General features: G+C 43.9%; 1 protein-coding gene across 4 annotated transcripts in view; it reads right to left on the reverse strand.

Annotated features, from left to right (window-relative positions):
- The window catches only part of AHI1 (Abelson helper integration site 1), a 144,552-nt gene that overhangs the window by 89,035 nt on the left and 41,962 nt on the right, over nt 1–13,555 (reverse strand). For all 4 annotated transcript variants that reach the window (XM_069974987.1, XM_069974985.1, XM_069974988.1 and 1 more), the window contains exons 16-18: nt 9,027–9,157; nt 8,720–8,860; nt 2,239–2,387 (exon numbers count right to left, since the gene is read on the reverse strand). In XM_069974987.1, coding sequence (XP_069831088.1) covers nt 2,239–2,387; nt 8,720–8,860; nt 9,027–9,157 — 421 coding nt within the window. The remainder of the gene's footprint in view (nt 1–2,238; nt 2,388–8,719; nt 8,861–9,026; nt 9,158–13,555) is intronic.

The following is a 13,555-nucleotide window of genomic DNA, read 5'->3' on the forward strand; positions in this document are numbered from 1 at the left end:
TGCCATACTCACTAAATAGCAAGACAGGGCAACATAGTTGTAAGGCTTCCCCGATATTGAAAGCAGGACTTTAGGATATTTGCGTGGGATGTACTGTGCATGTACCAAACAGGAATATTATTGTTGCCATATCATGGGAATTTAGCCTAAAACAACACAGCTTCAGTATGGTTATCTAGAGAACAAAAATACCTACATGTTGGATTGAATGGGATCAATGCAGGAAGAAAATATAGAATATAAAAGTGCATAAAATCAATACCTGCTCCTACTATATTGAAGGCGTACTAAGGGCAACAGTGAAAATTAAGGGGGGGGGGGGGCGAATAATGAAAATAAAAAAATGTCATACTTATCAGTCCCTGTGCCCCTGCAGCATAGCATCATCAGTTCTGCCGAGCTCCTAAAGCTCCCGGACCTGTGATGTTACAGCCCCAACCAGTGACTGAAACGGGACACCGTTGCAGTCACTGACTGGCTAAGGGGATAGTTCCTTTGGGGCCATGACGAAACGGGAACTCAGGAGATTCATGTGAATAGGTGGAAATGCAAGGTGTGAATAGGTGAAAGTGTGCATGGTGCAAATAGGTAAAAGGGTGCAACATGTGAATGGGTGGAAGTATACATGGTGTGAATAGGTAACAGTGTGTAAGGTGTAAATAGGTGGAAGTGAGCATGGTGTGAATAGGTGGAGTTAGGGCTGGGCATCCTGTCCCCACCGCTGACCCACCCACATAGCGGGGCGAATACCCAATCTCCCCTTCTGGACGCACATGGAGGTCCCTGGTCTCTGGAGGAGGTAGCAGGGACTGCAGCAACGGGTCATAGTGTCGCTGTGGGTGCTGGAGTTGTACAGTGGGATCCAGTAACCACAGGGAGGTTGTTACTCGATCTTGCAGCCTCCTCCAGAGACCGGGGACCTCCATATGTGGGCGGGAGGGGAGTACATGAGCCGGGGTGAGAGGAGGTGCATGCACCCGGGCAAAGGAGGAAGTGTGCGCTCGGGCAGAGGGGGAGGAGGACATACCGGGTGTGTGCCCTCCTGCCCCATGCTCCTCCCCCCAGTCTGCCCCATGCTCCACCCCCCCAGTCTGCCCCATGCTCCTCCCCCCCAGTCTGCCCTATGCCCCCCCCACAGTCTGCCTGTCACCAAATTTTCAAGGTTTCATGGCGCCCCATGACTCCTAGCTATGCCCCTGCCCCTCATCTATTCCTGTACTACTACACCTCTCATCTATACCTGTACTACCCCTACTAAACCCCTCATATATTCTTCTACTACTAAACCCCTGATCTATTCCTGTACTACTGCTTCACCTCTCATCTATTCCTGTACTACCACTACTACGCACCTTATCTATACCTGTACTACTGCTATGCACCTCATCTATACCTGTACTACTACTACGCACCTCGTCTATACCTGTACTACTACTATTACGCACCTCATCTATACCTGTACTACTACTACTCACCTAATCTATACCTGTACTACTACTACGCACCTCATCTATACCTGTACTACCACTACTACATACCTCATCTATACCTGTACTACCACTACTACACCCCTCATCTGTTCATGTACTACTACTACACCCCTCATCTATACCTGTACTACTACTACACCCTTCATCTATACCTGTACTACTACAACCCTTATCCGCTATACCTCCACTACTACTCCCAACTAGATGGAGGCATAAAGAAGATCTCCTATACTATATGGAGGCACAGAGTGGCACCTATTTAGCAAACCTACTTATATCGGGCACAGTGGGGGCTTGTCTACTACATGGGGAACCAGGGGGAGAACTGGTACAGTGGGACGTAATATAGTTGTTGTCTGAAACATCATTAAGGGTAGCTTCACACGTACCCTATCGCAGCGCATCCGCAGCAGATTTTATCTAAATAACTGCACACAGCATCAAATCTGCACCGGATCCTGTATGTGTGAACGCACCCTAAAATAGTATCTGACACTGCAAAGAGAAAAATGTTCTGTTCATTTACCAAAAAATAAATAAATAAAATCGAGATTTAAATCGAGAATTGTCCAAAGTTTAAAAGAAAAAAAAATTTGAGATCTTTATTTTTGGCCATATCCCCCAAGTCTAGGTGGAGGTGTGCATGGTGGGAATAGGTAATCTCCAGGATAAACTTACAAGATCATTGTCCAAAAACTTATAACAAGGAGATGAAATGAGACAAGTAGAAGAAAAACAAATGACATACCAAAACAGAATCCAATTTCTGCTTCACTTTCATCATTCGCATTGAGGATTTTGCAGCAATCACAGAATCCTGAAATGTAAGAATATCTGAACTATTTTGTCCATTTGCATCACTGGCCGTTTGCACCGATTCAGCCTCAAGTTGGGCAACTATGTTAAAAAAAATAATAAAATAAAGTTACATTAAGTAACAGTTTAATTAATATTCTGACCTGGGGGAAAAAAAACGTGATTTTTTTTTACACTTAATAGAGTAATAAAACTTTATTAAAGGGAATCTGTCAGCACCTAGACCCAACCCAAGGTGCTGACTGTGGAGGGGATCTTGCAAAATTTAGTCTCTTTCACTGTAATCAAGAGTCAAAGAGGAGTTGTGATGAATCGCTCGTGACACACTCTGGCACGCTTCACCACCCATTCCTTCTCCCTTTTTGCCATAAATATTCTGTGGTGAGCAGCCTCTAGTACGCTCGTGCCAGTCTCTGTTTCCGCATGTGCCAGCTGTCAAGGGCCGTGCATACCGTCCTGAGAGTTTGTGCAAGTGGCAGTCATATCACTCCTCTCTGTGCCGTTTGTGCAGCAACGCATGTGTGCTGCGTGTCCTAACTGTTGGCTTCAGCCCCTCAGTGCGCCAAACAGTGTCAAAATTCCTTGCTGAGGTCTGTCCCAGCGCATACCAGCAGATGCGCATGCGTGCTAAGGGGCTGAAGCCAATGCCACAGTCAAGACACTCAGCATGCATGCGCCACTTCCCCGGTCTGCGGCACCTGTGTGAACAACAAAGAAAAGAGGCCCTTGACCGCATGGGCACATGCGCAAACATGGAGACTGGTGCGAGCGTGCATATTCATTGATAAAGGGCAGAAGGAAGGAGTGGGAAGGCATGCCAGAGAGCGTCACAAACGCTTTACCACGAATCATCTTTGACTCTTGATTACAGTGGAAGATATGAAATTGTGCAGCATTCCCTACCCCGAGAGCTAAGGCAAAGGTAACCTGCTAACTAGGAAACTGTTGCTTAACCCCTTGCCTCCGCAGCCTGTTTTGGCCTTAATGACCAAGCTCATTTTTCATAATCTGACCTGTCTCACTTTATTTCATTATAACACATTGTACTTTATGTTATTGTATTCAATCAGTCAATATTTTTGGTATTTTGTGGGAAAAAAGTGCAAAATGTTATGAAAAATTTGAAAAATTAGCATTAGTATGACTGAAAATTTCTGCTTCTAAAAAAGTAGATCACACCACATAAATGAGTTACTAAGTCACATTAGCAATACGTTTGCTATGTGCTGGCATGATTTGGTTAACATATTTTATTTTCCTAGGATGCTACAATGCTTAGAAGTTTCTCAGCAATTTTCACATTTTCATGAAAATTTCAAAAATCTATTTTTTTAGGGACCAGTCCATTTGTGAAGTGAAGTGGAGCAGCTTGTATGTTATAAACCCCCATACGTTACCCCATATTAAAAACTGCACCCCTCAAACATTTAATTGAGAGGTGTAGTGAGCATTTTGACCTTACAGGTGTTTGAGGAAAGCATTTCTTATTAGGACATAAAAAATTAAAGATTGGCTTTTTTTCCATTAATATTTTGTTTTAGTTTAAAATTTCATATTTTCACAAAGAACATATGCAAAAATTCACCCCAAAATTTGTAACGCAAGTTCTCCTGAGTACAAAAGTACCCCATATGGGGGTATAAACCATATGGCAGGGCTTAGAAGGGAAGGAGTGTCCTTTTGCATTTTCAGTGTATATTTTCATGGAGCAGTTTCTGGGTGCAACATGCGCTTGGAGTGCCCCTGTAGTATCAGCAGAGTGGACCGCCCCCACAAGTGACCCCATTTTGGAAACTAAACCCTTCAAATGAATCATCCAGGGGTGTAGTAAGTATAAGCACTCCCCAGGTGTTTGGAGAAAGTATTTAGCAGTGGGCAATGAAAATGTAAAAAAATTGCAGTAAAATTCATTTTTGGCTTGAGATTTCTAATATAATAAGACAGACAAGGAAATAATACAAAAAATTTGTCAGCAGTACCCTATATGGGTCACAAACTGTTGTTTGGGGAAAGATGCTCTTCTCACATATTTTGTTGAACGTTTTTAGGGACCATGTGCGTTTGCAGCACCCCCCATGATGCTATTACAGAGGAAACCCCCCAGAAATTACGCGATTTTGGAAACTGGACATCACATAAAATTCTTCTAGGGGTGTAATGAGCATTTAGACCTCACAGGTGTTGGAGGAAAGTCTTAAGCATTTTGCCATAAAGTTAAAATCTACATTTTTTTACTTTATTATTTTATTTATGTTTTTACACTTTATTTATTTAATTTATTTTTTAACTTTATTATTTTGTTCCCCTATGGGACTTAACGCTGCAATCGTTAGTTCGCTAGTATACCACATAGCAGTACATCAGTACATCAGTGCTGCTATGTGCCATACCTGTCAGTTTTACACTGACAGCCTGTGAGACAGAGCCTGTGGCGCAATCTCACAGGTTACCATACTGGGGGCCATGTTTAGCAGGTACACAGTGCAAGCACACACACACATCAGGACCCTGTGATAGCTAGTATAACAAATAGTAGTTTATCAGTACTGCTATGTGCTATAGCCTGACATTGACAGGTATAGCACATATCAATTCTGTTGTACTACTATGTGTTATACTAGCTATCACAGGGTCCCGATGTGTGCAATCTATAGGATTGACAGGAGGAGGGAGCTCCCCCTGTCACCCATCGGGACCCGTGCAGTGTGATGGGGAGTCCTGACTTGTGGCTGAGCCTGCTCATAATCAGTGGAGCCTGGCCCCCCGGCTTATCTGCAGATCTGACCCCCGCGCCCCCCCCTCCCGAGTACATATAGTAGTATATAGGAGTGGCAGGAGGAGGGATCTCCCCCTGTCACCTATGGGGACCCTCACAGCGCGATCGCGGGGTCCCGATGTGTCCCCCAGCTTGTGGAATCAGTGCACCAGTAACTGCAGAAGCCTGTGAGATCGCGCCGAAGGCTTTGTCTCACACGCTAAGGCTGCATTCACACGTTCAGTGATTTTCCCGGTCCGTGATTGTGGTCCGGCAGCTACCTCCGTGATCCGTGCAAAACAGTCCGTTTTGCATCCGTTTTGTATCCGTGCCCGTTTTTTTCACGGATCTGTCTTACAGTATTTTACATGACATTGATTACATCACATCCGTGTTTTTCACGGATGAACACGGATGTCACATCCGTGAAAAACACGGATCTCATTGATTTCTATGGGGAATCCTTTCCATGCATCCGTTCCCAGTAATGACATGTCCTATTTTTTAACGGAACGGATCACGGATCCGTGAAATCACGGAACATCTGAATAGCCCCATAGAAAGCAATGGGCTGTAAAATTGTCCGTGCGCACGGATCCGTGAGCACGGACAACTTCCCGGAACGTGTGAATGCAGCCTAAGTGACAGCCTGTCAGATCCTGCGGCACGACCTCACAGGCTTCTGTGCAGTAGTTACTGTAGTGTAGTAGTAGCAGCAGTTACTGGTGCAATGATTCTACAAGCTGGGGGACACATCGGGACCCCGCGATCGTAACTGCTGCTACTACTACACTACAGTAACTACTGCACAGAAGCCTGTGAGATCGCGCCGCAGGATCTGACAGGCTGTCACTTAGTGTGTGAGACAAAGCCTTCGGCGCGATCTCACAGGCTTCTGCAGTTACTGGTGCACTGATTCCACAAGCTGGGGGACACATCGGGACCCCGCGATCGCGCTGTGAGGGTCCCGATAGGTGACAGGGGGAGATCCCTCCTCCTGTCACTCCTATATACTACTATATGTACTCAGCGGGAGGGGGGGGGGGCGCGGGGGTCAGATCTGCAGATAAGCCGGGGGGCCAGGCTCCACTGATTATGAGCAGGCTCAGCCACACGTCGGGACTCCCCATCACACTGCACGGGTCCCGATGGGTGACAGGGGGAGCTCCCTCCTCCTGTCAATCCTATAGATTCCACGGTCAGTACTGACCATGGCATCTATAGGGTTAAACTGACCATCGGGGCTCAGGTGTGTTTCCTGGCTGTTGCTAGGAGACCCTGGGGCCTGCCGGTGCCCAAAAACAGTTAACATCACTGTGCGATTTTGCACAGTGCTTGTTTACTTTCATGACGTCCTGGGACGTCATGATGCATTAAGCACTGGCATTTCATGACGTCCCAGGACGTCATTTTGGGGCAAGGGGTTAATGCACACTGTCAGCAACTTGAGTTTAGGTGCTGGTAGAGTCACTTAAATGAAAATGAACAGTGTCTCATTAAAGAGAATGTACCATTAAGTAAATCAATTTTTTTTTTCTTTTCTCGTGCAATGGCCCGGCACTATACACTGGAGGTGGGCCCGATGCCCCCCAGTGTGACGAAATCCCCTCCACTCTGTGACGCGGCCCTGTCGATTCTAATGGAGGAGTGTCACAGAGGGGAGAAACTAATGTTACAGTACCATAATAATGTTATGGTAAATTCACTTTAACTTACAAAATTGACAATTGTACAGTATGTTTAAAATATTGTTTGTTGAAAACAAAACTCTATTGAAAACTATAAATTGGTTCTGAAGCCAAACAAAATGTCATCCCAAAATAAGAAAAAAAAAAGAAAAAGAAGTATAATGAAAAAATAATATGGTAAATAATGTAGCTAAAGCAAGCTCTTCCATACATCAGTCAGAAAGAGCTGCTGGAAGCCATAAATCCCTTTTACACAGAATTCTAGGAAAATAAAAAGAAGCCTGGGTCACCTGAGCAGCTTTACAAAAGATGTAGTACTTAAAGTGCCACTGTCGTTATAACTTTTAAAATCTAAATCAACAGTAGATGTGATATAAAGCAAGTTTGCAATATACATTTATTATTTTTTTGTTGAAAAAAAAGACTAAAACACATGGGGGGAGATTTATCAAAGGGTGTAAAATTTAGACTGGGGCAAACTTGCCACAGCAACCAATCACAGCTCCTCTTTTCTTTCACCAGAGCTGGAAGCTGAGCTGTGATTGGTTGCTGTGGGCAGTTTGCACCAGTCTAAAATTTACACCCTTTGATAAATCTCCCCCATGAAGTCCCAGCCAGTACAGAGAGTCACAACTCAATGGGGGAGATTTATCAAAGGGTGTAAAATTTAGACTGGTGCAAACTGCCCACAACAACCAATCACAGCTCCTCTTTTCTTTCAGCACTGCCTAAAGCTGAGCTGTGATTTGTTGCTGTGGGAAGTTTGCACTAGTCTTAATTTTACACCCTTTGATAAATCTCCCCCAATATGACCATCAATCACATTACTGCCTTTTCTGTGAGTGCTCAGATGACCTGAGAAACAAGGGACTTCCTGTTTTCTCACTCTTTGAGAAAAAAACACAGTCAGAGAAAACAGAAAGTGCCGTGTTCTCCATGATAACTAAAAAAGAAATAATGAATGTAACAGTATCACATATACTGTTGATTTAGATTTTGAAAGTTATAAACGACAGTGACACTTAAAAAGTGAGTTCCAGCCAAAATGAAAAATCCGCTTTAGGGCCCTATTCCACCGGATGATTATCGTTCGCATAATCGTTAACGATTAACAATCTCAAACGACCGCTATTGCGAAAGACCTGAAAACGTTCACTCATTTCCATGGAACGATAATCGTTACTTATGATCATATTTGCGATTGTTTTTTCTCCGCTTTTTTTTCGTTATTGCGTTCGTATCTACTGCGAACGACATCTTATTCAATGCAAACGATTTGTGAACGTTTTGCAAACGAGCAACGATAAAAATAGGTCCAGGTCTTATAAAGCGATCAACGATTTCTCGTTCGGTCGTTAATGGTTAACTGCATTTCAACCGAACGATTATTGTTTAGATTCGAACGATTTATCGATAATCTGAACGATAATTGTCCGGTGGAATAGGGCCCTTAGGCAAGGGGGTGCAGGATCAGAACATAATAAAGATGGTCTACTTAACCATCATCATGTCCCCGCAGGCTTACTGACTGCCGATGAGCTCCTGAGTCTCCAGTTCCTCCAACATCACAACCCTGCTCAGGAATACTGACTCAGCCAGACAGTGACGGGGGACTGCTGTAGTCTCTGACTAGCTAAGCAGGCCCTCCCTGCTGGGTTGTGACGACAAGAGAACCCAGAAGAAACTGGAGCCCTCTGGCGGCCAGTGAGCCAGTGACAAAGTGCTGCGGGGACAGGCAAGTAGTGCTTCTTTATTATGTTATACCACTCCCCTGCCTGCTTTCATTTTGATCAGAAATCCCCCTTTACCTAAACTACAGACAGGGATCACTTGTGCTTCTTACAGTGCAGTTTATGGTCCACACCAATTCCTAACTGAAATACAAGAGCACACCCTTTAAATTTTGGTTGTCAGACTATACAATGTTATAATACAGGACAATTAATGGAAAATACATGTATCATTCTCACCCTTGTAGTCATACATATATACAATAATTGGCTGACTCAATCCAAAGGCACAGAATGCCACCATGTGTTCATGAGGATGAAAGGCCACGTCTCGAAGTGGGGCTGTATAGGAGAGTTCTGTATACTTTGCTACCTGATCCCCTAGGATAAAATACATAACCAGTAATGATCTTTAAAAACCATGTTCATTAAAGTATAAAGTATAAATAATATCATATCAATATTTACCAGTCTATGGGTCAATATAATGTTAATTTACTATGTAAAACAAGTTGACGTAAAGCGATGAATTTATAGTATGTCTCACCTGTTTCAGCATTCCATACGTATGCCACCCCATCCTCACTACCTGCTACGACAAAAGTTCCACATGGTGTGACGGTGCTGTGAAGTTTCTCTCTGTAATTTGTGACTCCAATATATTTTTTTGCAGCCAGTCTGTAATATAAAATTAAAGTACTAGAAAAATAGACTATTATTAAATATGGTTAAAGTTTTATACAAAAACGAATCCGGTAACTACTAGAGGATTCGTTTATTTGTGTATACAATGCAGTCAATGGTGTCTTTGGAAGAATTTAATCTCCGCTACCATTTTTCTTATTTGCATCATGGAGGATACAAGTGATCACCCTAGGATACTCAAGAACAGTCCCTACTGGTGACCAAAAAACATGTATGCCGAAGTGTATCACCACCTGCAGAATTCTTCAACCAAAGACGTGTAAGAGGACCCAACAGTATATACCATGTAAAACTTAGTAATACTGTGGAAATTGCCTAAAACACCTGCAGAACAGAAGCTTTGTGTTGAAATTCCCACAAATCACCCCCAAGGCTCCAACTGAATGGACAGCTACCCATAAGGAGGTAGCTGGCCCAGCGCCCTCAGTTCACCAATATCCCCTTAGTGATGCTCCTCCTTCAGAATAAAGTCTTGCCACATCACCGAGAGGAAGGGATATCGGTGAACTAGGGATGCTGGACCTGCTCTAACTGCAGATCAAGAAACTGGCATGGATGGCCGGAACCAGACGTTGGTTTGAAAAATGGCCCACACCACCAAGATTGCCAAACAGGCAATATATATAAAAACATTAGGCATTTACTATTTACATTTGCTTTACTATACGAAATAGGTAATTACAGTTTTTTCTTTTGCCTTTTCCTATGTTTTACACAACATATAGCAGAGGAAAGTACCTTGACAGTCAAATACTGTGCAACTTGTATGTCACACAAACTAGGAACGTAAACTTACTATAGTGAAACTACACAGTAAATCTCAGAATTAAAGGAATTTTTTTTCAATTTAATTGGTTCCAGAAAATTATATAGATTTGTAATTTACTCCTATTAAAAAAATCTCCAGTCGTTCAGTACTTAACAGCTGCTGTATGTCCTGCAGGAAGTGGTGTATTTTTTCAGTTTGACACAGTGCTCTCTGCTGCCACCTCTGTCCATGTCAGGTACTGTCAAGAGAAAGCGAGAATTATTACTCACCGATAATTCGTTTTTCATGAGTCCATCATGACAGCACCACCTGGAGATTGAATGCCATTAGTCCTAATAGGAACAGGAAGCACGAGAGGTTAAAAAGGGCCCCTCCCCATCTCACCCTCAGTGTTTATCAATTACTATCAACATAGCATATCTTAACACAAGTATCATATCGTATAATAAGGGCGGGTAATAAACGGGTGCTGTCATGATGGACTCATGAAAAACGAATTATCGGTGAGTAATAATTCTCGCTTTTCAGACCGTCCAGTCATGACAGCACCACCTGGAGACATACCAGATCATCAATTAGGGGGGGACCACAGCCTGCAGCACTTTTCGTCCGAACGCTAGATCTTGGGACGTGGCCACGTTTAGCTTGTAGTGTCGATAGAAGGTATGAGGGGATGACCATGTAGCCGCTCTGCAAATCTGTTCAAGCGAAGCTGCAGATTTCTCTGCCCAGGAGACAGACATAGCTCGAGTAGAATGCGCTTTTAAGGCTTTTGGTACTTCTCTATTTGAAGCTTTATAGGCTTCTGCGATTGCTGATTTCATCCATCTTGATATAGATGCCTTTGAAGCTTTCTTGCCCCTGTTGGGGCCTTGAAATTGGAGAAACAGATTAGCATCTATTCTCCAGGTTTTGGTATTTTGAAGATAAGTGAGAACTGCCCTGCGAACATCTAAGGTATGGAAACAAATTTCCTGGTCGTTTTTAGGAGGATCACAAAAGGACGGCAAGATGATATCTTGTGACCTGTGGAAATTTGAAACCACCTTAGGAAAGAAAGACGGGTTCAGCTTGAGGACAATTCTATCGTCTAGAACCGTAAGGTACGGTTCTTCCGTGGAGAGTGCCTGGATCTCGCCGACTCTTTTTGCCGATGTTATGGCAACTAAGAAAATGGTCTTTAGTGTCAAAAATCTTGTAGATAGTTCCTGGATAGGTTCAAAAGGTTTTTGGGTTAGTGCCTGTAGGACTAGGTTTAAGTCCCAGGGTGGAGTAAGGTTCGAGATTTTCGGTTTTAACCTCGAAACTGCTTTGAAAAATCTTTTAACCCACCTGTGCTCCGCGATTGGTGAATCGAAGAAGCAACCTAACGCAGACACCTGGACCTTAAGTGTACTAAGCGAAAGTCCTTTATCTAGACCTTGTTGTAGGAAATCCAGTATTTGCGGCATGTTCGGTTTGCAGGGATCAGGGGGAATGTCGCCACACCATGTGCAGAATTTTTTCCAATATTTCAAGTAAATGGAGGATGTAACATCCTTTTTGCTACTTAGCATAGTGTCGATCACTCTTGGCGAAAGGCCCCTGCGAGCTAGGAGGGACTTCTCAGTAGCCAGGCCGCTAAGTGGAGTTGTTGAATCCCTTGGTGATTTAGCGGGCCCTGGACGAGAAGATCTTCCCTTTGAGGTAGTAGGAGGGGACCTTCTATTGTCAGCTTTTTTAGGAGACAAAACCAACTTCTTTTTGGCCATACCGGAGCTATGAAGATTACCTGAGTATGAGCAACTAGGATTTTCTGTAGTGCTCTTCCTAACAGGGGAAATGGAGGAAACGCGTAGGCTAGATGGAAATTCCATGGCTGGATTAGCGCGTCCACCGCCTCCGGATTGTCCTTTGGGTTTAGGGAGTAAAACCTTTCCACTTTTCTGTTTTTCTTTGTGGCGAATAGGTCCACCTCCGGAGTTCCCCATCTTTCTGTTAGGTTCAGGAACTCTTGTTGATTTAGGCTCCATTCTCCTGGTAATATCTTTTCTCGACTCAAAAAGTCCGCTTTTGTGTTGTTTGTCCCTTTTAGGTGGACTGCTGACAATGATTGAAGGTGTACTTCCGCCCAGCTGAAGATTTCTGCTGCCATTTTTTGTAGGAGCGAGTGACGTGTCCCCCCTTGGTGATTTATGAACGCCACTGTAGTCGCATTGTCTGAGTATATTTTGACATCCTTTCCGTGTAGGAGATGTTCTGCACCTTTTAGTGCTTTGTATACTGCCTTCAGTTCTCTTAGGTTTGATGAGCACCGGCTTGTCTTTTCCGACCACTGCCCCTGAAGGTATAGGTCTTGAACATGTGCTCCCCACCCCCATTGGCTGGCGTCTGTCGTCAGGGTTACCGTCTGAAGAGGGGACCAGCGAAGTCCTTTTATTAGATTTTTTTCGTCTAACCACCATTTCATCGACCGCTTTATCTGTGTTGACACTGGCATCTTTGCATCTAGGTGCGACTGAAGACGGTCCCAGGTTTTCAGGATTTGGGTTTGCAGAATGCGTGAGTGACTCTGGCACCACGGTACTGCCGACATGCATGATGTCATGGAGCCGAGAATGGACATTGCCTCCCGGACCGTTGTTGTTGTCTTCCTGGCAAACTTCCTGAATTTGTCCAGAAGAGTTTGTACCTTGTCCTGGGGAAGAAAGGTCACCTGTCTTTCCGTATCTAGTATCATGCCCAGAAATTTTTTCCTGTGGGCTGGGGTCAGATCCGATTTTTGAACGTTCACAATCCAGCCTAAATCTTGGAGAGAGGAAATGGTCAAAACAATGTGTGCATTCAGTTGTTCTTTGGATTGAGCAACAATAAGTAGGTCGTCTAAATAAGGAATTATCATTACGCCTTTTACCCTGAGATAGGCTATCACTTCCACCATCACCTTCGTGAATATCCGGGGGGCAGAGGCTATTCCGAATGGGAGTGCCTTGAATTGGAAGTGATGAGTGGTATTGTTGTGTATCAGAGCAAATCTTAGGTATTTTTGATGGTTCTCGTAGATGGGAACATGAAAGTAAGCGTCTTTCAAGTCTATTGTGGCTAGCCAAGCTCCCTTGGATATTAATGGAATTGCTGTTTTTAGAGTTTCCATTTTGAATCTCTTGTAGGCTACTACTCGGTTTAGAGGCTTGAGGTTTATGATTGTCCTGAAAGCTCCATTTGATTTCTGGACTAGAAATAACCGGGAGTAATGGCCTTGACCCTGTTGGGAGGGGGGAACTGGAACAACAGCTTCCAACGAGAGAAGTTCTAATACGCCTAGCCACAGACGGGTGTTCAATAGGTCTGAGTCGAGATTGGTTGTGCAGAATCTCGGAGGAGGGAGGTCTGAAAACTCTATCTTGTAACCTTTCTCTATTGTTGACAATATGAAAGGATTTGATGTTATATTCTCCCACAGGTGAACGAAATGGGAGAGCCTCCCTCCTACCGGGATCGAGTCATTGTTTTTTGTCTGCGGGTTTGGGATTGAGCATGAACTCTCTCCCTTTGCCGCCCTTGGGATAGCTCCATCTCCCAGATTTCCCTTTTCCTCTATAAGAGGGGGTGGTATTCTGCCT

Source organism: Dendropsophus ebraccatus, chromosome 6 (genome assembly GCF_027789765.1).
Source record: "Dendropsophus ebraccatus isolate aDenEbr1 chromosome 6, aDenEbr1.pat, whole genome shotgun sequence".
Classification (NCBI taxonomy): domain Eukaryota; kingdom Metazoa; phylum Chordata; class Amphibia; order Anura; family Hylidae; genus Dendropsophus; species Dendropsophus ebraccatus.